Source organism: Aquarana catesbeiana, linkage group LG05, assembly GCF_042186555.1.
Source record: "Aquarana catesbeiana isolate 2022-GZ linkage group LG05, ASM4218655v1, whole genome shotgun sequence".
Taxonomy (NCBI): Eukaryota; Metazoa; Chordata; class Amphibia; order Anura; family Ranidae; genus Aquarana; species Aquarana catesbeiana.
This window is the reverse complement of record NC_133328.1, coordinates 227,731,867-227,753,664: the sequence shown is the minus strand read 5'-3', so window position 1 is coordinate 227,753,664 and position 21,798 is coordinate 227,731,867. Positions and strand designations below refer to the sequence as shown.

The window sequence follows — 21,798 nt, the reverse complement described above, 5'->3', positions numbered from 1 at the left end:
ACAAGGACTGCATGGTAAGAGTGTAACATGTGGTAACCCTTATGGGGCGTACACACGGGTCAGACTTTTCGACCGGACTGGTCTGACGGACGCCGACGGACCAAATCCGGCGAACAATCCGATTGTGTGTGGGCTTCACCGAACTTTTCTAGTCGCAAATCTGACGGACTTTAGATTTGGAACATGCTCCAAATCTTTACATCGTAACTCCGCCGGACCCAGAAATCCGCTCGTCTGTATGCTAGTCCAACGGACAAAAACCCACGCTAGGGCAGCTATTGGCTACTGGCTATCAACTTCCTTATTTTAGTCCGGTGTACGTCGTCACGTACGAATCCGTTGGACTTTGGTGTTCGTGTGTAGGCAAGTCCGGTCGTTAGAAAGTCCGTTGAAAGTCCGCCAAAAGTCAGTCGAAAGTCTGTCGAAGGTCTGTCGGACTTTTGTAGCTGAAAAGTCCGACCGTGTGTACACGGCATTAGAGGTCTATGTATAGAGAAAAAAAAAGTTTTGTGAATGTCTGAACATTCGTGCAAAAGTAAGAATTTGTAATGTGTGTAATACCATTTTCTACATGTTGTCTTTCGCCACGTGAATGTAACATTCTATTATCATTCAGTCCTAAGGGTAAACAGGCAAAAAAACATTTGGCTATAGGAGTTAAAAAAAAACTCACCAACAGAAAAAACAGTTTAACACTATTAAGCAGTCCACCAGAAGGGGGAACAATATGACAGAGACTTCTGCACTGTGTACACAGTTTATTGGCATTCCTGTGTGAACGACCGAATTAATGGGTGTTTCACAGAACGGATCTCCAGCTGCAGTGGGACGTCAAACGTTTAGCAGCTGTAATACTACCACTGCATAATGTGACAGCTTCCTGCTTGGGGATCATGGATTCCCGTCTTACATATGAGAGCAGGGATAGTTTTAATGTTTAATGTTGGATCCATATTCATACTCTCCACAGTCCGATTTTATATTGGATTAATTTTCATACACTCTACAATCTGTTCGTATCAGATTAATTTCATGCAACCGATTCGTATCGGATTCATTCCATACACTTTACAACCGATTCATATCGGAATAAATTTCATACACATTCAAGCACAACTTCTTGCAATCATTGCAAGCACGCATCGAATCACAACTTGCAATCATTGCAAGCACGCATCCAAGCACAACTTCCCGCAATCGTTGCAAGCACGCATCCAAGCATAAACTTCTTGCATTCGTTGCAAGCACACATCCAAACATAACTTTTTGCAATCATTGCAAGCACACATCCAAGCACAACTTCTTGCAATCATTGCAAGCACACATCCAAGCACAACTTCTTGCAATCGTTGCTATACCTAGCCAGCATCCAGCATTTCCTGTCCTTACAGGACCCCAGAGAGCCCTCTGTGTTTACGGCCCATACAGTAAGATCCCTTCTACGTTGCATCCAGAAGCATCAGCCCATAGCTAAACGGGAAACGCTTGCCCATCACAACTGCCATCTTTAGCGACATGTCAAAAATCCTCACACGTTCCCCAGTCTAGTCATCCAAGCAGCCATCTACCTGGCCCTCTACGATTTTCTACGGCCTAACAAATTCACTTTTAGTGGCAGCCAGGTACTATGTAGACACCACTTGACTCGCTGATAAAACCATTACGTCCTTCAGCTTGCGGTCTCCAAAACTCAACAATCCGGAACCAAGGTCTACAATAACCTCTTTCGAACTAACAACTCCATGCAGGCCAGCCTCCCCCTTGACAAGATGACCCGCATCAGGCCAGTTCCCCAAGACTTCACCCATACACGGGAGTGTACTAAGAAGCAGCTTCAGTCTCTCTTGGGAATGCTCAATTTTGCAATACGGGTCATTCCCCAGGGTCGATCTTCTGTGTCATGCTTCCTGGTCTTCCTCTCCCAGACACAGTACCCCGTTCAGATCCTTAATTTAGACGCTGCGGCGGTAGCGGACCTATCAATGTTGGAAGGTTCCGTACTACGTGCATCCATATCAATGTTTATACCATCTTATACCATCTCGCCCCTATCACCCCAGGTAGTGACAGATGCCGCAGCCTCCACAGGCTTCGTTGCAATTTTTGGCCACCATTGGTTTACAGGAACATGGCCTCCAGAGATACTCCTAAACCCCGGGTTTACCCGGACTTCCTCCCATTTCAAGCTATACCCGGTCATGGCAGCTGCTCAACTCTAGGGTCATATCTGGACAGGACGGGCCGTGGCTTTCGCCATGACAACCAGTCTGAGGCCGATCTTGTTGATGAAGCCAGGTCCGCATTGCTCTGTTATGTCCTTCCTACGCAGGCTGGTGCAACTATCTTGGCAGCACCAGTTTAATGTCCACTGTACGTTCATTCTAGGCTGCCATCTTCCGGGACATGTCTACTATCTTTACTAGTTTGCCATTTGGCCTTCTCCCCAGTCTGCTCATACAAGCAGCCATTTACTTAGCCTACTACGGGTTCTGGTGGCCAAGCGAGTTCACCCGCAGCAATCCCGCAGGCCGAGTTCTGTGTAGTGGACTCGCTACCAACACCATTTCATGCTCCACCTTGCAGTGTCTAAAACCCAGCAATCAGGCTCCGGGATAGACATCCATCTCTATAAAATAAACAACGACCGGTGTCCAGTAACCATACTCGACCGCCTACTGTCACCATAAGACTCAAACTCTAGTCCCCTATTACCTTTTCGTGCAAACCCTTGAGTGCCTGCCAGTTCATCAAACACCTAGGGGTTCTTCTACGCAGCCTACACCTCGACCCCAGTCAGTACTCCGGTCATTTTTTATTATTGGGGCAGCCTTGGCAGCATCTCAGCATGGGTCCCAGATCACGTCATTAAGAGAATTAGCAGGTGGGACTCTGCCTATCTCGCCCAGTACATCCCCAATCCTCAGGTGGAAATGGCACAAGCATTCACCAAACTTGCTCAATCAATAAAGCTAAAATTAATAAAACTACACCCCTACCTGAATGTTTTTGCCCCCTTATTTTGGTATACCGACCAGCAGACCAGGGCACACTTCAGGTCCATTTCATGTTGTAAGTCTTATGGTAAGTCTATTTGTTCATATCTGTATCGACCATAGGGCTTCGACCATAAGTAGGAAGGCCAGTATGGTGGCCTGAATTTATGGGAGGAGCCCGGGGGGTATTTAACCAGTCCGCTCGCCTGTGGTCTTTGTCGGTTTCCTGTGCGCGGTACCCACCCTCCCATCCCCTTTTCAGGGCATTTCTCAAATTAATTTCTCTTCACAAAATATTCATTTCTAATCTAGGATATGCCCCCTTATTTTGGTATACCAGCAGACCAGGGCACACTTCAGGTCCATTTCATGTTGTAAGTCTTATGGTAAGTCTATTTGTTCATATCCGTATCGACCATAGGGCTTCGACCATAAATATATATATATATATATATATATATATATATATATATATATATATAAAAGCTGTGCTGGTGTGCTGGAACTTGTAGTTCCACAGCATGGCTGCACAACTCCTCATCCATCATCCATAAGTCTTCTGTTGTTGCAGCACTACAGGGTCCCCTCAGCTGGTACCATGCTGGGCTATCACCTATTGTCCACCCATAGTGTGTGAGGTGGGGAGTCACTGGTCAAGTCATTTATAATTGTTTCCTACAACATAAGTAATTTCTCTTAATCTCTATCATGTTTTTATACCCCTTGCTATTTGGATATTGTTGCTTTTACATATGTTATTCACAGGTGGATCCTTGCTTTACGTCACAGTTCGGTCATGTCATGCGGTCATGGCATTTTTGTCATGTCATGCGGTCATGGTTTTTCTATCCCGTCATGCGGTCATGTTTTTCTATCATGTCATGTGGTCATGATTTTTTCTGTCATATCATGCGGTCGTGGCTTTTCTGTCATGTCATGCGGTCGTGGCTTTTCTGTCATGTCATGCGGTCGTGGCTTTTCAGTCATGTCATGTGGTTGTGGATTTGCTGTCATGTCATGCGGTTGTGGATTTGCTTTCATGTCATGCAGTTGTGGATTTTCTGTCATTTCATGCGGTTGTGGATTTTCTGTCATGTCATGCGGTCCTGGCATTTTTGTCATGTCATGCAGTCATGGCTTTTCTGTCATGCTGAGGTGGCATCTGGTGTCATCGGTAGTCCTGAGGGTTGTCAGGACCTCTGCTCTGTTAAGGGCCTCAACGGTTTTGGGGGGGTTGCAGTTCCTTTTGCCCAGGAGAGGTTGTGCTGGGACTGATAGTTCCACGGGGCACGGTTGCTTATAGCCTCTCAGCTGCAAAGTGTTGCACCAGAACCTGTAGCATGGCTGCTCACAGCTATGTACTACTGTGGTACTGCTCATCCAGCTGGTCATAGTCATGAGGAAATAGGGGTGTATTGCTCAGGTCTGGTTACCCCCGGGGGGGTTGTCAATCCTTCACCTCATGCATGGGCATGATCATTTCCTTTGAGCATCGGGCATACAACGTTCAACAGTATTCACTCGGGGGGGGGGGGCTCAGCACCCTATATCCCACGTATACAGGGCTGGTAAATGGATAGGCCCCCTTTTTTTCATCAGTTCTCATTGGGCGCATTTCATCTCTGTGTTTTGTCTTTGGGTATCATACAGTTACGGCACATACACCAGTAGTCGTTTCCATCCTCATATGCATTTCCATGTCTCATCATACTTTTTGTTCAGTTATTTCATTGTATATCCCGGGTATAGTCAGCTAGTGCTCACGTCTTAGGATCTGTCATGTCTACAGATCCATACGGGCTGAGGTTTCGTTTTTAATTGATTGTTGGACCACAATCTTCTCACCCGTATTCCATTCGTCATACGATGCACATTCACTTCATTACACCTGTACGACTACCCACCACAGTCTGTGGGTACATTAGCCCTGAGTATTCGTTTTAATTACCTGTCTTTGGACTGTAGGTTACTTGGGCTCACTTACTACATACACTAGGGTGGTGGTTGTAATTAGGTTCATATTCACGCACTGTTGGTCTTGCCATTACTGCACCTACGTCCATATTTAGGTAGGCGGAGGGGTGTTGTTGATTTTCATGTTCTGGTTGTCTGTTGTCACTTTCTCTTTTGTGTTTCCTTAGATTTGGGCATGTCACACGTTTCTGAAGGCGACTAATTCGCGTTCATTACTCCAACCCACGCGGGGTTCAGAGCATGATAGCACCCCGACATTAAGGAGTTGGACTATACCTAAGCTCACAGCGGAGCTTCATCACAGGAGTTTACTTTTCCTGGTCACAGCCAGGATGGCAGTACTCTTCAGTTTCTTATTCTCAAATCCATCTCAGCCACCCCCATCCACCAGCATAGAACATGTTTCTGGGCATGATTCTTTAACTCAGATTCATGCAGTGCAGATGTGTTCTTCACGGCCATATTACGGTGGCAAGACAGGATGGAGGTGATTGAAGGCCGCTCGGCTAGAGCTGAGGTATCAGCTGCACCCCCTTAGGCCTTCACATGGGCCTAAGCACTTTCCCATCGGAGTCTTTCGAATGTAGTAGCTTGACTTCAGCAGACAGTCATGCTTCCATTGTCGATGAGTTACTGGAGGCAGGAATTTTCAAGGGGTTTGTGTTTGGTCCGTTTCCTTCACCTTCGTTCTGAATGTGGAGGGGCGGCCCACCGAGGTGGTCAGTGGGAAGTTTTCCTATATCATTTGATTTACAATTTGTCTGCCCCAGTGACGGCCCGACAATAGGGGGCGTACGGGCGCCCCCCCCTCCTGTAGTCACAAAAAAAATAAATAAAAAAAAATAAATAATTTTTTTCAAAACGGCCCCTTTAACCCCCCTGGCGGTATTCCCGAGTCTGGCTCGGGTTGGATTTTTCATACCAAAAGCGGTAACCCCGAGCCAGACTCGGGCTTGCATCGCAGGATCCAGGAAGAGCATACTTACCTTGTCCCCTGGTTCCTGCGATGTCTCCCCGCTGTGATCGGCGAGCCGCTGTGTCTCGCTCGATTCACAGTGCCGAGCTCCGTTCCCTGCGAGCGTTGCGACGCACGGGGACGGAGTTCGGCGGTAAATTCAAAAGTGAAACACACAGTATAGATACAGCATACTGTAATCTTACAGATTACAGTACTGTATCAAATAACTACACATCCCCTTTGTCCCTAGTGGTCTGCCCAGTGTCCTGCATGCAGTTTTATATATATAAAACTGTTCTTTCTGCCAGGAAACTGGAGATTGTCCATAGCAACCAAAACTGTCTCTTTACATCAAAAGTGGTTTTAGACCAGCTAGAAAAAAGCGATAATAAATTAGAATCACTCGCAGAATTGAGCGATAGTGATTTGTGAGGAGATCCGTCATCAAACACTAAAAGTAACAAAAGCTAAAATTCTGCAACTGAGCAAATTTCAGTGTTTTTGATTTGATTACATTATTGAATAATTTTTATTATTATTATATTATTATTTGTTATAATTATTTATAGTTATTTATTATATTATAATTTTTTATTTCGTTTTTCAAACTTTATCATACCCGGGATGTCTACTAGACTCTTGTTTGGACAGATTCAAGTGAACTATTCCTAAGAATTACAGGCCTACAATATAAAACGCCAAATTTCTGTGCAAAATAATTGTACCGCTTTCAGCACCTAAAATCAGAAATAATCATACCGCCAGGGAGGTTAAGAAAAAAAAAAAAAAAAAGAAAAAAAGATGTCCTTTATAAGATTGCAGACGTGCCACTTCATTTGCAGGCTTTTAACCAGCCTTGCGGCGCAATCCAAATCGCCGATCGGCTTCCGCCCGTAGTATACTAGGGGCGGGAGCTGCTTTGTTTAAGTGAGGATGAGGCAGGAGAGGAGCAGAGCATGCTGGGATTGATGTGCACACCATTTGACTTAGACCGGGAAGCAGAGTGAGTGTACAGGTCCTAGTTGGGTGATAGAGGAGCTGCCTATTGAAGTGTGTTGGACAGTGAGGAGCTGACTGACACATTATACAGAGGACAGTGCAGGTAGGACCAGAGACCGATCAGCTTCGCTGTATGTAAAAAGGGATTGTGTGGGTGAAGGATATAGCAGGGAGAAAAACCAATTGAAAGATCAATGTAAATAAAGAGCTCTGGACAGCAAAGCAACCCTTACTGCTCATATTTAGCACTGCCTGTGTGTGACAGTCACTGTGTATAAAAATATCCTCCTTGATTATAGCTCAACCTGGCTACACACATTATGATAGTTTTGTTCCATGTTTGGTTTAAGGGCAAACAGCAGTAATCAAGGAGGAGATTTTTATACACAGTGACTGTCACACACAGGCAGTGCTAAATATGAGCAGTAAGGGTTACTTTGCTGTATGAGTTTACTTGTGCATGTGTATTTTTTTTATTTCCTTTTTTTTTAACTTATAAAAATTTAACATTTTGAAAAAACATGCCTGTGCAAATATAGTTGCATATGAGGCTGCATTAGATGGGCACAGTGGCTGTATAAGATGAGCACAGTGGCTGCGTTTGGCACAGTGGTGGCAATTTATGGGCACAGTGGCTGCGTTTGGCACAGTGGCTGTGTTTGATGGCACAGTGGCTGAGTTTGATGGGCACAGTGGCTGCATTTGATGGGCACAGTGGCTGCAATTGATGGGCACAGTGGCGGCAATTGATAGGCACAGTGGCTGCATAAGATGGGCACAGTGGCTGCATAAGATGGGCACAGTGGCTGCATAAGATGAGCTCCATAGCTGCATAAGATAGGCACAGTGGCTGCATTTGGCACAGTGGCGGCAATTTATAGGCACAGTGGCTGAGTTTGATGGGCACAGTGAGGCTGCAATTGATTTTTTTTCAGAATTTTTCAGTTTGTTTGCGCCCCCCCAAAAATTTTGAGCACCAGCCGCCACTGGTCTGCCCTCATTCCTGCAGAAGTATTTTCGTGGAAGTACTTGTCTGTGGATCTGGCGATTTAGCATATTCTACAGTTAGGCGGGGGTATTTGGCTATCCAAGCTGATTTTATCAATGCTTTGAAGCTATTTCTGGTCAGTCCTGCCCTCGGGTATGGCATGGTAAATGGTGTAAACGTTATTTCACCACCCGGTTAACCTTCGAGTCCTTGCATTTGGCATCTTTGCCAAGCACCCCATTTGATCTTGGGTAGCTGCAAGGGGGTCAGGGGATAATTTTATCTAGTTGATTTCCTGCGGTTAGTAGACCCTGGTCACCACCCAGGGATCTGCAGTCTCACAGAGTCATCACATTTTGAGCATCACTTGGTTCTAATCTTATGATTGCGAGGTTGTTTGGGGTACTGGTCTGATAAGTCAGACCATTCATTTTTTGTCCGATTCCCAGTCTGTTCCAAAAAGGGGGCTTACAGTCTCTCTTGGGAATGCAGACTCATGCCATGAGAATTATTCCTCAGGATAGAGCTGTTCCAGGTTACTGGCCCTCCTTCCCCTGCATCAGGACTCTGACTCGGTTGTCAGGTTACAAGCAGAGGTATGACTGATTTAATCATGTGGGACCAGTTCCTGTGTGACTGGAATGCCATTTCCATGTTCATTCCACAACCATCAAGCAAGTCTATAGGAGTGTTGCAGACACTGCTGACTCAGTCGGCTTTCAGCCATTTTTGGACGTGAGTGGTTGGACCCCGGAAGTACTTTGGCATTGTTCGTTATTTGCCCAACAGTAGCAGTAACAGTCACATGGGGACCGTTGGTCAGGGAGCTTAGTGTTTTTCTTACGGATGGTTTGGCCACAGCCAAAATATTAATTAGGTAGATTGGGGTCCTTTCTCATCATGTCCTTCATGCGTAGGTTGAAATGGTAAGGCCTGACATCAAGTTTCACTTCCTGAGAGAGTTCATCAGTGCGAATCACAATGGTGCAGCCAATGCGTAATCTCGACTGAATCTCCCTAAAAGGAATTCTCGCAGCACCCGGGAGCAGAGCTGGTGGGCAAACTGGTTACTCCTTACTCCCTGCTGGTTATGAATTAGTCACATTCCGGACAAAGGGGATCAATCTGGTTAATGGTTCGCTATCCAGAAATGCTCTGAAGGCTTATACCAAGGGATGGAAGATTTTCTCAGGTGCATGCCTCTGGCTTTCGCTGCATTTTGCCACAGCGAATTGGCCTTATCTGCCAACACTATCAAGTATATCTATCAGGTGTCCAGCATTTCAGCCCACTGCAAACTCCTGACAGTCCGTCCATTTTTTGCGGCTCACTCTCAAACTTCCCAATAACAAGTGTAGTCAGTTAGGCCAAGGGTTTGTGGGAAAACTCACAGAACTACAGTAACTGGTGTCCAAGTTAAAGTATTTGATCTTCTCTGCAATCATTTCACAGGGGCTCCTCGGAACAGCCCTTGCGCCCTTTTCCCACGCATCCTCTCACCACAAGCAGCGTGTTCTCATGTCCCGTTTACTTGCTAAAATACCCAAAACCATTTATTGGACATTTGTGTAAGATCAGGGCAGCTTCTGCAGGTTCCAAACAGGGGGTCCCTTCTTTATATCATCATTTACTGGGGCGCTGGAGTTCATCCTATTATAGCAGATTCATACCGGAACCCTATAATGAAGTTATCCGGGCATTTACTACTTTCTTATCTCGTTGTTGTTACCTGCCCTTCATCAAAGCTTGCATATCACACCTACTTCATGTATTTTTGTCCTCTTTTAGGCATACTGACCAGCTAGGCCAAGGCACACCTCAGGTCTTAGTAGTTTGGTCTATCACATTTCCAAGTGAAGATTCTGACTACAAGTTACAATGCTGGCTGGAGACTAGCCTGCATTTGTAGGAGGAGTCTGGGGGGTATATATCCCTCCTCCTCCTCTGGCTATTCCCCGTAAGCTCGTTTTCATGGTTCCCACCCACCCGTTTCCCCCAAATCTTCATATATACATATAAACTTCATACATTTTTTATAGTCATACATTCAGGGTATGCCCTCTTTTAGGCGTACTGACCAGCTAGGCCAAGGCACATCTCAGGTTTTGGTAGTTAGGGTTATCGCATTTCCAAGTGAAGACTACAATTAAGGGTTATTACTAAAACTGGAGAATGCAAAATCTGGTGCAGCTCTGCAAAGAAACCCATTTTTTTTGTCAAAGCTTAATTGAACAAGCTGAAGTTAGAAGCTGACTGGCTACCATGCACATCTGCACCAGATTTTGCACTCTAGTTTTAGTAAATCAACACTTTAGTACTTTTAATTGAGAAAGGTACACACTATATAGGGATATGCTATGTTCATTTGTTATGTCTGAGGTTTACAACCACTTTAATGTACTAACATGCTCTAAGTCCTACTGAGCTGCAGTACATGCTGTAGATGTAAACTAGCTTCCATGTGTAAGCATATGTATAATAAATTGCATGTGTTTTATTGCAAGGACACGGACAAGCCTCTCCACGCAGCCTAGCAGTGTAATAAAAAATACATTACAAATGACAGTCAGATTTACTTGCCATATGCATCTTTGTGCACAGTTCTATTTACCTTACGGATATATTCCTGAAGTCCTTTCACACCATACATTCGTAATACAAACCACAGCTTTAGAGAACGAAATCGCCTTCCAAGTGGGATTTGCCAGTGCTGTTGGGAAAGAAAGTTTGAAATTAGTATACAATGCTCCAAAGATCAAGCTTTACAATTGAAGTCAAAATGAATGTGGCCACAGAAACTTAACTTTAGAGAATATGACCAATTCTGTGCTCCTTCGGGTCTGGTATGGATTTTAAAGGGAACCCCATGCCAGAATTAAAAAAAAAAAATGGTGTGCCCCCCCCCCCTTCCCAAAATCCATACCCAACCCTTATCCGAGTACACAGCCTAGCAGGCCAAAAGAGCAAGTCCCCCCCCTTGAACCTTACGGGCCACATGTCCTTAACATGGGGGGTGCTTTAGGGCAGCCCCCAACCCCAGAGCACCTTGTTCCCATATTAATGGGGACAAGGGCCTCTTCCTGACAACCCTGGGCAGTGATTGTGGGGGTCTGCTCGTTCCCCCCCTTTCCTGGCCTGCCGGGCTGCATGCGCGGATAAGGGTCTGTTATGGATTTTGGGGGGACCCCATGCCATTTTTGTTTTTTTTACATTTTGGCATGGAATCCGATTGAAGAGGGGGACCCCACACTGTTTTTCCTGATTTTTCTATTGCCGGCAATGATCTTGTATTGCTGGAAATTTTAATTTCCGGAAATATAAATGTCTTTTTTTCTTTAGAAATGTCAGTTTTGCTGCAGTAGGCACTATATTTAAAGGAATTTTTCATTTTTATTGTTTCACTTTAAACATAATTAAAATCACTGCTCCTTTAACCACTTGCTGTCCGCCCACTGTGAAATGACGGCGCCCCAAAACTGCCGTGACCGCCGCGCTGCGTGCCCCATCTTCTGTAAAGAGCCATGGCCACTGCTCTTTAACCATGTGATCGGCTGTGTCTAATCACAGCCGGTCACATGTAAACACGGAGAGTGTGTGGCGAGGAGAGCCGATCAGTGGCATCTGATTACACATGTAATCAGGGCACTGATCATCAGTGCCCTGATTACAATACAGCGCCAGTGCCAACAATACAATACAGCAATCAGTGCCAGCAATCAGTGCCCACTAGTGCCAGCAATCAGTGCTCACCAGTGCCCACAAGTGCCACCAATTAGTGTCCATTAGTGATGCCAGTCAGTGTTGGCTATTAGTGTCGCCTATCAGTGCTGCCCATCAATGCCCATCACTGCTGCCCATCAATGCCCATCAGTGTCACCCATCCGAGCCGCCTATCCATGCACCCTATCAGTGCCACCTATCAGTGCCCAAAAGTGCGGCATATTAGTGCCCCCTCATCAGTGCCATCTAATCAGTGCCCATAAGTGGCGCCTCATCAGTGCTGCCTCATCAGCGCACATAAGTGAAAGAGAAAAATTACATATTTACAAAATTTACTGATAGAAACTAAAAGAAAAACTTTTTTTTTTTTTAAATTTTCGGTCTTTTTTTGCAAAAAATAAAAAACCCAGCGGTGATTAAATACCACCAAAAGAAAGCTCTATTTGTGTGAAAAAAATGATAAAAATTTCACATAGTTAGTGTAGCATGACCGCGCAATTGTCATTCAAAGTGTGACTGCGCTGAAAGCTGAAAAATGGCCTGGGCAGGAAGGGGGTGTAAGTGCCCTGTATTGAGGTGGTTAAAAAACTTTTTTTTTTTTAAATTTGCATTGATACATGTCCCTCTGGGCATTACCCAGGCCCCATCCCCTTTTTATGACCAATAACTTGCATATAAGCCATCAAAATAGGCACTTTTGATTTTTTTATTTTCTGGTCCCATAGACTTCAATAGAGGGTTCAATGTTCAGGTCCGAACTTTTGCTATTTTCGGGAGATCTTATGTGAACCGAACCGAGGGGTGTTCGGCCGATCTCTAGCTATGAGCCACTGGAGCTACACACTCCTATTTCCTTTTTTTTTTCAAGCATTTGCTGTTTATAGAGCTGACAATTTGCATAATGTTTTACATACTGTACATTCACATCAGTCCCTACCCTCAAGGAGTTTACAGTCCCTAGCTCACATACATACATGCACTCACATACTAGGGCCTATTTAGACAACAGCCAGTAAACCTACCAGCATATCTTTGGAATGTGGGAGAAAACCCACAAAAGTACAGGGAGAACAGACAAACTCCATTTAGTGCTGAAGACCCTGAAACTGAGCTGCAGCACGGTGGCCAAGACCATACAGCGGTTAAAAAGGACAGGTTCCACTCAGAACAGGCCTTGCCATGGTCAACCAAAGTAGTTGAGTGCATGTGCTCAGCGTCATATCCAGAGGTTGTCTTTGGAAAATAGATGTATGAGTGCTGCAAGCATTGCTGCAGAGGTTGAAGGGGTGGGGGGTCAGCCAGTCAGTGCTCAGACCATAAGCCACACACTGCATCAAATTGGTCTGCATGGCCGTTGTCCCAGAAGGAAGCCTCTTCTAAAAATGATGCACAAGAAAGCCCGCAAACAGTTTGCTTAATACAAGCAGACTAAGGACATGGATTACTGGAACCATGTCCTGTGGTCTGATAAGACCAAGATAAACTTATTTGGTTCAGATGGTGTCAAGGGTGCGTGATGGCAACCAGGTGCGGAGTACAAAGACAAGTGTGTCTTGCCTACAGTCAAGCATGGTGGTGGGAGTGTCATGGTCTGGGGCTGCATGAGTGCTGCCAGCACTGGGGAGCTACAGTTCATTGAGGGAACCATGAATGCCAACATGTACTGTAGAGCATCATCCACTCCCTTTAGAGACTGGGCCGCAAGACAGTATTCCAACATGATAACGACCCCAAACACACGCCCTAAAGATGACCACTGCCTTGCTAAAGAACCTGAGAATAAATGTGATGGACTGGTCAAGCATGTCTCCAGACCTAAACCCTATTGAGCATCTGTGGGGCATCCTCAAACAGAAGGCGGAGGAGTGCAAGGTCTCTAACATCCACCAGCTCTGAGATGTCATCATGGAGGAGTGGAAAAGGACTCCAGTGGCAACCTGTGAAGCTCTGGTGATCTCCATGCCTAAGAGGGTTAAAGCAGTGCTGGAAAATAATGATGGCTACACAAAATATTGACACTTTGGTCCCAATTTGGAAATTTTCACTTAGTGTACTCACTTTTTTTGCCAACTGTTTAGACATTAATGGCTGCGTGTTGAGTTTTTTTGAGGGGACAGCAAATTTACACTATTATATAAGCTGTACACTCACTACTTTACATCGTAGCAAAGTATCATTTCTTCAGTGTTGTCACATGAAAAGATAGAATAAAATATTTACAAAAATGTGAGGGGTGTAATCACTTTTGTGAGATACTGTAATTGGAATGGATTGCTTAGGTAGGTCCTCACAGTTGTAATGTCTGTGGATGTCTTAGCAAGACCATAATGCAACAAAGGAAATTTGCAAACGGACCATTAAAAATTTTATTTCTATCAGTGTGTAATGCATTATTAAAGTAATTAGTAAAGCATGCACTGTAAAATTATTCAAGGCCTTTCTTGTCTCATCAAAGGTTGGCATTCAGCAATTAGAAAGAGGAAAAAGTGGAATCGTAGTGTTAAATAGACAGGCAGAAACCACTGTTAAAAAAGAAGACCATGCATGTTTATAATCTGCATAATTGATGTGGTGGAGAACTTTTTGAAAACATTTAAAAAATAAAAACTGCATCGAAAATTTATTTTCAGTTTTGACAATATAACTATGCTTTTACATTAATTGCTGAAGGAAACAAGTCGGACGCATGAACTTACCCTGTAGTCTGTCACAAGACCTGAAAAATATAAGAGAAAATGACTTTTATCAATAAAACAATCATTTAAAATTTTGGTCAACTGAAAATGGTTATATCGCTACTGTGTACTTTGCTGTGCTCAACCAAAATACCCCAAAGGGTTTACTGCATGAAGTGAAACACTAATAAAATACATGATACAACACATAATAGGCATTCTTCTATTAAGGCATTGTACACATGAGTATCTAATGGGAGTACACAAGCTTGGTATTGAGCTTAAAGATTCAATACAGACATGGCACTCTGCCATCCTTGCATTTTCTTTTTTCTTTAACATGGCATTTATGCTGTCCAATACCTGTCGGACCTATAACACGGAGCACTGAGCCAAGGTGTTTCAGAGCACTTTCCGCGACAGATTTACTAAAACTGGTGCAGCTATGCATGGTAGTCAATCAACTTCTAAACTTGGCATGTTCAGTTAAGCTTTGGCAATACAACCTGGAAGCTGATTGATTTCTATGCAGAGCTGCACCAGATTTTACACTCTCCAGTTTTAGTAAATAACTCCCACAGTGCCAAGCTCTGGTGAGGAAGCTTCAGGGAGGGGGAGAGGTGAGTTTGTGCTGGAGGCAGGGGCGGATCCAGGAGGGGGGCAATTGCATAAATTAGTGATGGGCTGGCGGGTGAGTGGGCAGGCCAGTCAGACTCAGCGAATGAGTGAGCGGACAGGCACATGGGCGGGCATGGGTGTGGGCGGGTTAACAAGCGGGCGGGTCAGTCAGCAGGGGGTCGGCAGGTGAGTGAACGCCTGAGCGGGCAGGTCATCAGGTGAGTGAGTGGGTGGGCCGGTCGGCAGGTGAGCATGAGTGGAGGTGCTGGCCAGTCAGCACACCGGTGGGCGGGGAGCAGAGAGATAACATCTCTCACCGCCCACCCTGCATCATTGTAGTTCTGCCTTCACTGTGCAGCAGAGAGATTACATTATCTCTCTGCTGCCTGTATTCACTCTGGCAAGTGACAATCTGCACCTTAGCAGGCCAATGACAATCAGCAACATTTGGCAGGTGACGTGGCAAGTGACAATCAGCAACATGTGGCAGGTGACATGGCAAGTGACAATCAGCAACGTGCGGCAGGTGACGTGGCAAGTGACAATCAGCAACGTGTAGCAGGTGACGTGGCAAGTGACAATCCACAACGTGTGGCAAGTGACGTGGCAAGTGACAATCCGTAACGTGTGGCAGGTGACGTGGCAAGTGACAATCCGCAATGTGTGGCAGGTGACGTCACAAGTGACAATCCGCAATGTGTGGCAGGTGACGTAGCAGGTGACAATCAGCAACATATGGCAGGTGACGTGGCAAGTGACAATCCGCAATGTGTGGCAGGTGACGTTGCAAGTGACAATCCGCAACGTGTGGCAGCTGACGTAGCAGGTGACAATCAGCAACATATGGCAGGTGATGTGGCAAGTGACAATCCGCCAAGTGTGGCAAGTGACAAGCCGCATTTGGTAGCAGGCAAGTGACAATCCGCATCTGAAGGCAGGTCGACGTGGAAAGTGACACTCGGGGCTTCCATTGATTCTGCATTATGGTGAGTTGAACAATTTCCTTGTCAAAAGAAGTTTATTGAGTATACAATGTTATAAAGATACATAAAGTAAGTTTACAAGGATCTATAAAGTAAGCTCATTGTTTTACAGTAGGGTTTATATAGGTAAATATCATGAAATTTTCAAATATTAAACATTGTGTTCACGTAAACCTAAATTAAAGATATATATCATTTCCTTAGTTACTTTTGTAGGTATTTAAATGATTTATACCTACTATACATATTGTTTACAAGTAGAGTGTATATAGGTCAAATAAATTCTGATAATGAGCTTTAATCGTAAGGTGGAGAAAAGGAAAGAGAAAGAAGAAAAAGGGTTGAAAGGTAGAGGTATGGTCCACAAGGTTGTCCCGCTCGTCAGTTTATTATTCTTTTTAGTTCTCTTTGAAGCCTTAGAATGGGTGTCTCTGTAAGTCATTTAATCTGTTACCATGGCAACAGGACAGAGTCATTGAAGTTTGACAGGAACTGTTGTTTTATCCAAGGATGCCAAAGTTTTTCAAATTTTGGAATTTGATTTTGATCGATGGCTACCATCTTAGCATGGGACATTGTATTATTCATTCTGTGAATTGTTTCTGCTAGTACCAATGTAGGAGATTTCCATGCCTTGGCCACTGTTTGTTTTGCAGCCATTATTAGTTGGATCATAAGTTTGAATTGAGAGAGTGTTAACCATTCCGGTTTTAGATTAAGTAAAGTTAAATATGGATCTGGTTGTATTATTTTTTTAAATATTTTAGATGCAATCACAAAGACTTCCTTCCAGAAGGTTTGGATTACTGGGCACGTCCACCATATGTGTAAATATGTGCCTATTTCTGGGCATCCTCGAAAACAAAGAGCTGAGGTATTAGGTGAATATTTTGCCACTCTAGCGGGTACAAGGTACCAGCGAGTTAGGACTTTAGAATTTGTCTCCAGTGCTAAGATGTTGGGTGAAGATGACTTAGATGTGAGCCATATGTTAGACCAGTCGAGTTGAACAATTTCAATTGATATTACAATGTAATAATAGAAATAATGCGCTTCAATCATCCTGATACCATGGTACAGTGATGATGAAAGCTCTAACACCAGCCATTGCCCCAATAAATTGCCCGCAGAAAAACTTATTTTCTGGCAGTGCCCCTCCCGAGACTAGACTCTGGATCCACCCCTGGCTGGAGGAGGTTTTCTCCTGGGGTATGGGGTATTGTATTTGGAGGAGAGAAGGAATTGCTCCTTAAGTGGCACTCTTGTGCATTAATTAAGCTGCCCATACATAGATCGAAGTTCAGCAAGCCAGCTAAAGTTCTATCCATGTATGGGCACCGTGGTTGAACAGAAGTCGATACTGTACTGTACAACTGCCCTGTTGAAAAAGTTTTGGTTGATTGGTGCTGCAGGCTATCAAGTCTCCCCACTGTCAGAAAACAAAGACACAGCGGGAAGGATTCTCCCATCCACCTCCAATGTGTGGATGGGATAATCAGGTCATTTTTATTTTGCTCAACCCGCTGGTTGAACTAAAAAGCTGACTCCTCTATGGCCAGCTTTACTCCTGACCCCTGTACTCTGTGCATTACTTACTCCTGACCCCTGTACTCTGTGCATTACTTACTCCTGACCCTGTACTCTGTGCATTACTTACTCCTGACCCCCTACTCTGTGCATTACTTACTCCTGACCCCCTACTCTGTGCATTACTTACTCCTGACCCTTGCTCCTTGTGTGTTATTTACTCCTGATCCATGCTCTTTGAACATTACTTATACCTGACCACTGCGTGTCGTGCGTTACTTCTTTATAACTTTTGCATTCTGTGCATTACATACTCTTGACCTCCGTAATCTGTGCGTTATGTAGTCCTGCCCCCTGAACTCTGTACATTACTTACTCCTGACCCCTGTACTCTGTGCATTACTTACTCCTGACCCCTGTACTCTGTGCATTACTTACTCCTGACCCTTGCTCCTTGTGTGTTATTTACTCCTGATCCCTGCTCTTTGAACATTACTTATACCTAACCTCTGCGTGTCGTGCGTTACTTAATTTTATCTTTTGCATTCTGTGCATTACATTCTCTTGACCTCCGTAATCTGTGTGTTATGTAGTCCAGCCCCCTGAACTCTGTACATTACTTACTCCTGACCCCTGCATCCTGTGTGTTACCTACACCCTGACCTCTGCACTCTGTGTGTTACTTCTTCTGACCCCTACACTCTATACACTACACACTTCTGACCACCACACTTTGTGCACTACGCATTACTGAATCCTGCACTGTGTGCATCATGCACTCCTGCTCCCTACACTTTGGCGTTGATTTACTAAAAAGTGCAAAATCTGGTGCAGCTGTGCATGACAACCTATCAGCTTCGAATTTCAGCTTGTTCAATTAAGCTTTGACAAAAAAAAAAAAAAAACATTGCAAAATTCATCACCTTGGCAGACTGGGCTTCTCTCATCTCTGCTGTGCTAGAATTATTCTATTGGCTACATTTACACAGTTCACAGTACTCATTATGTATGGAACTTGCAGATTCTTCTTCTTTGAAATCTTTCCTGGGATATTGGCAGTACCTGATCACTACATAATAATGTAAGCTGTCATATCGGGAGAACTTTTATTGAGAACAGTAACTTTTATTGAGAACAAGTAATTTCAAGGAGCAAAAAAAAAAGAAAAGCACTATAAATGATTTGGAATGGTTCACTATCGGAACAAGAAATGTCTGCATTGAAAAATTCATTACAGGCAAGAATAGATCCTTATCCTCTAGCTAAATAAATACTATAAACCTAAATTTATAGGCATAGGCTACACTTATAGCAAAAATGGTGAATATTAATGAAATGTGTGCACTTATACTTTATACTTCCTAATTAAAGTGCATTCATTTTCAATGACTAGCCTGCAATCATCTCAATTATACTCTAAATTCAGATTAGTATAGGTTGGGGGCTTATGAGGCACTCTAATTAAATGGTGCTGTAAATCAGTAGCCACTAATGACTCTTATGCTCTTACACTCTTTTTTTGACTGTGAGGCATACTCTTGACTTTGTGTGTATTTATGTAGCAGTGATTATAACCTTTGTGTCTACAGCTGTGTTTGACCATTGAAAATTGGTATGATTTCCTGTCTGGCAAATGCTGTAGGAAGCTGTATTGGGTGCCATAAAATCCACATTTAAAGAAGACTTGTAAAGATAAAAATATGGGAGCTTTCATTGCTGACTTTAAAGAAGCAGTTTGGTTTGTGACCAGAATTTGCAGATTAAAGTTTTTCATAGAGTTTCTCCATTCTGAGATACATTTCACAGATACTAGTGCTTTTTTTCAGTGCTCTTAAATATGAGACTGCGCTATCACTGGCGGCTCCCTGATGATACTAATGATCTGGGTCCAGAGTGTCAGCTCTTATATTGTGATCACATAAGGTGTGTTACTAGGTTGTAAACAAACCTCTATTGCTCAAGCTGCTTGATTTTCTCTTTGCCCTCTCAGTAACAACACTGACCCTGATTTACTAAAGGAGTAAAGAATTTTCACTTTGGAAAGTGAATTTTTACTTATATTAGAAAATGGGGAGAAAAAAAGTGAAAATTCTCTATGGAAAAAATACCCAGTCATATGCAAAGGAAATTAAAATAAAAGGAGCTATGCTCACACATGACTGGATACATCAGCACAATGTCACCTTATTCACTAAATAAAGGGAACTTTTACTTAGTTCAGTAAATGAGGTGAAGTTGTGCTAATATAAGTTAAAATTCACTTTGAATACGGAATATTCTACACTCCTTTAGTAAATCAGAGTCATTGTCTTAACATTGAATGTGTAGAGCAGTGGTTCTCAACTCCAGTCCTCGGGACCCACCAACAGGCCAGATTTTAAGTATTACCTTGGGGAGTTGCAGACTAGAATCCTGCAATCACTGAGCAGCAAGTGATATCACCTGTGATGTATTTCAGCTATCTTGCAAACCTGGCCTGTTGGGGGGCCCCGAGGACAGGAGTTGAGAACCACTGGTGTAGAGAAAGCAAAAAAAAAAAAGAAAACAGGCTTATATAGGTTTGTTTACAAACCTATGTAAACAAACCTATGTAAACAGGGCAATATAAGTAATATAGAGTCTCACATCTAGGACCGCAAATAGCTGCACAATCCTATAAATGAAGGGGAATGTAGATTAACATTCCCTCAGAATGGGAAAATTCCCTGCGAGATGTTAATCTACAAACTGTGTTCACAAAACAGTTCAGTACATTTCTCCTTTACAGTCAGCAATTAAAATGGTTGTGAAGGTTCAAGGTTTTTTACCTTCATGCATTCTATGCATGAAGATTAAAAACCTTCTGTGTGCAGCAGCCCCCCCATAGCCCGCCCTAATACTTAGCTGGACCCCATCTCGATCCAGCAATGTGCTCAAGAGCAGCAGCTCTCCTGGGTCTCTTCTTCCTCATTGACTGATACAGCAGCTTGAGCCATTGGCACAGCCAGTAAACCAATGAGGAGAGAGCGGGGCTGAACCGCACTCCGTGTGTGAATGGACACACAGTGCAGCGGCTAGGAAGCGAGCGTATGCCCCCAAAGCAAGCTGCTTGCTATTGGGGGCACTTGGTAGAATGGAGGGGCCAAGAGCATCGGTGGGGGACCGGAGAAGAGGGGGATTACGCTGCTCTGTGCAAAACCACTGCACACAGCAGGTAAGTATGACGTTTGTTTATTTAAAAAAAAATGTGGCACCCAATACATACACTAAATAAGTAAAAATTGACCAATGCAAAGTGCTATACTCCTTCAGGAAATCCATCCTATTAAAAAAAAAAATAATATTAATAATGAATAAGCCTCGATTTAGTACATTTAGTACATTTCCATGTGCTATGTAGCACAGGTGGTAATGCACAGGTATAGGTGAATATAGGCCCATAAAAATTCCATTTGCTTTCCGCCACATAGGAAAGAGTGGGATCTCTAGTTGAATTTTCATGTAGCAAAATGCATGAGTTTTTGGGCATGAAAATGAGCAAGTGTACAAAGGCCTTATTTTTTTTTTTAATTATTATTTTGTTTCTTTTGGATCAATTTATTAACCTTTAATAATAAATCTGAGTAGGGTTTTTATTAAAACATTTTTCCAATGTCTTTAAACAACGTAAAAAATTAGGTAGGCAAATAGCGTTAATTACAAGTTAACTGAGGCATATTCAGGCTGCTCTGTGGTCTGTGCATCCACGCATCAGTGACCCCTGATCACTGAAAGGGTTAAAGGTGCAAGCTCCAGGGCTCTCGTCCTGACCACATCTTTACTACTTAGTGAGTCACTGACATTGAGTAGGCCTGCAGCCAGCAACAACTGTATGGTCTAAATTCCTATACTACTTGCTTGTTCCAGGTCAGTGGCTCACTAGTTACTGAACACGGGATCCAGGATCTGAATGACAACCTCATAGATTGCACTTTAGAAGCAAGTAAGCTACAGGAGCATCCACATTTCTATGTTCATGGGTTAACTTTTTACTTTTTTCTGTACTTTATTAACAATGGTATGAAATGAAGTACCATGTTAGACCACAAAATGGGTCTTTTTTGCACATACAGTAGATGTAAATGTAAACCGTAAAATTTAGATATATTAACATATGTTATTATATTTAAAATTATAGTAAATATATTCCTGAAAGGTAAAATAAACCTGCTTTAGTGCAAGTATAGCCTTAACCACTTCAATACCAGGCACTTAGACACCTTCCCGCCCAAGACAATTTTCAGCTTTCAGCGCTGTCGCAATTTGAATGACAATTGCGCGGTCATACAACACTGTACCCAAACTAATTTTTATCATTTTGTTCCCACAAATAGAGCTTTCTTTT

At 43.5% G+C, this 21,798-nt stretch overlaps 1 protein-coding gene across 2 annotated transcripts in view; it reads right to left on the bottom strand.

Moving 5' to 3' along the window:
- DDC (dopa decarboxylase) overlaps window positions 1–21,798 on the bottom strand; it is a 255,579-nt gene that overhangs the window by 40,368 nt on the left and 193,413 nt on the right. For both annotated transcript variants that reach the window (XM_073630603.1, XM_073630601.1), the window contains exons 11-12: window positions 14,329–14,348; window positions 10,524–10,622 (exon numbers count right to left, since the gene is read on the bottom strand). In XM_073630603.1, the coding sequence (XP_073486704.1) occupies window positions 10,524–10,622; window positions 14,329–14,348 (119 nt within the window). The remainder of the gene's footprint in view (window positions 1–10,523; window positions 10,623–14,328; window positions 14,349–21,798) is intronic.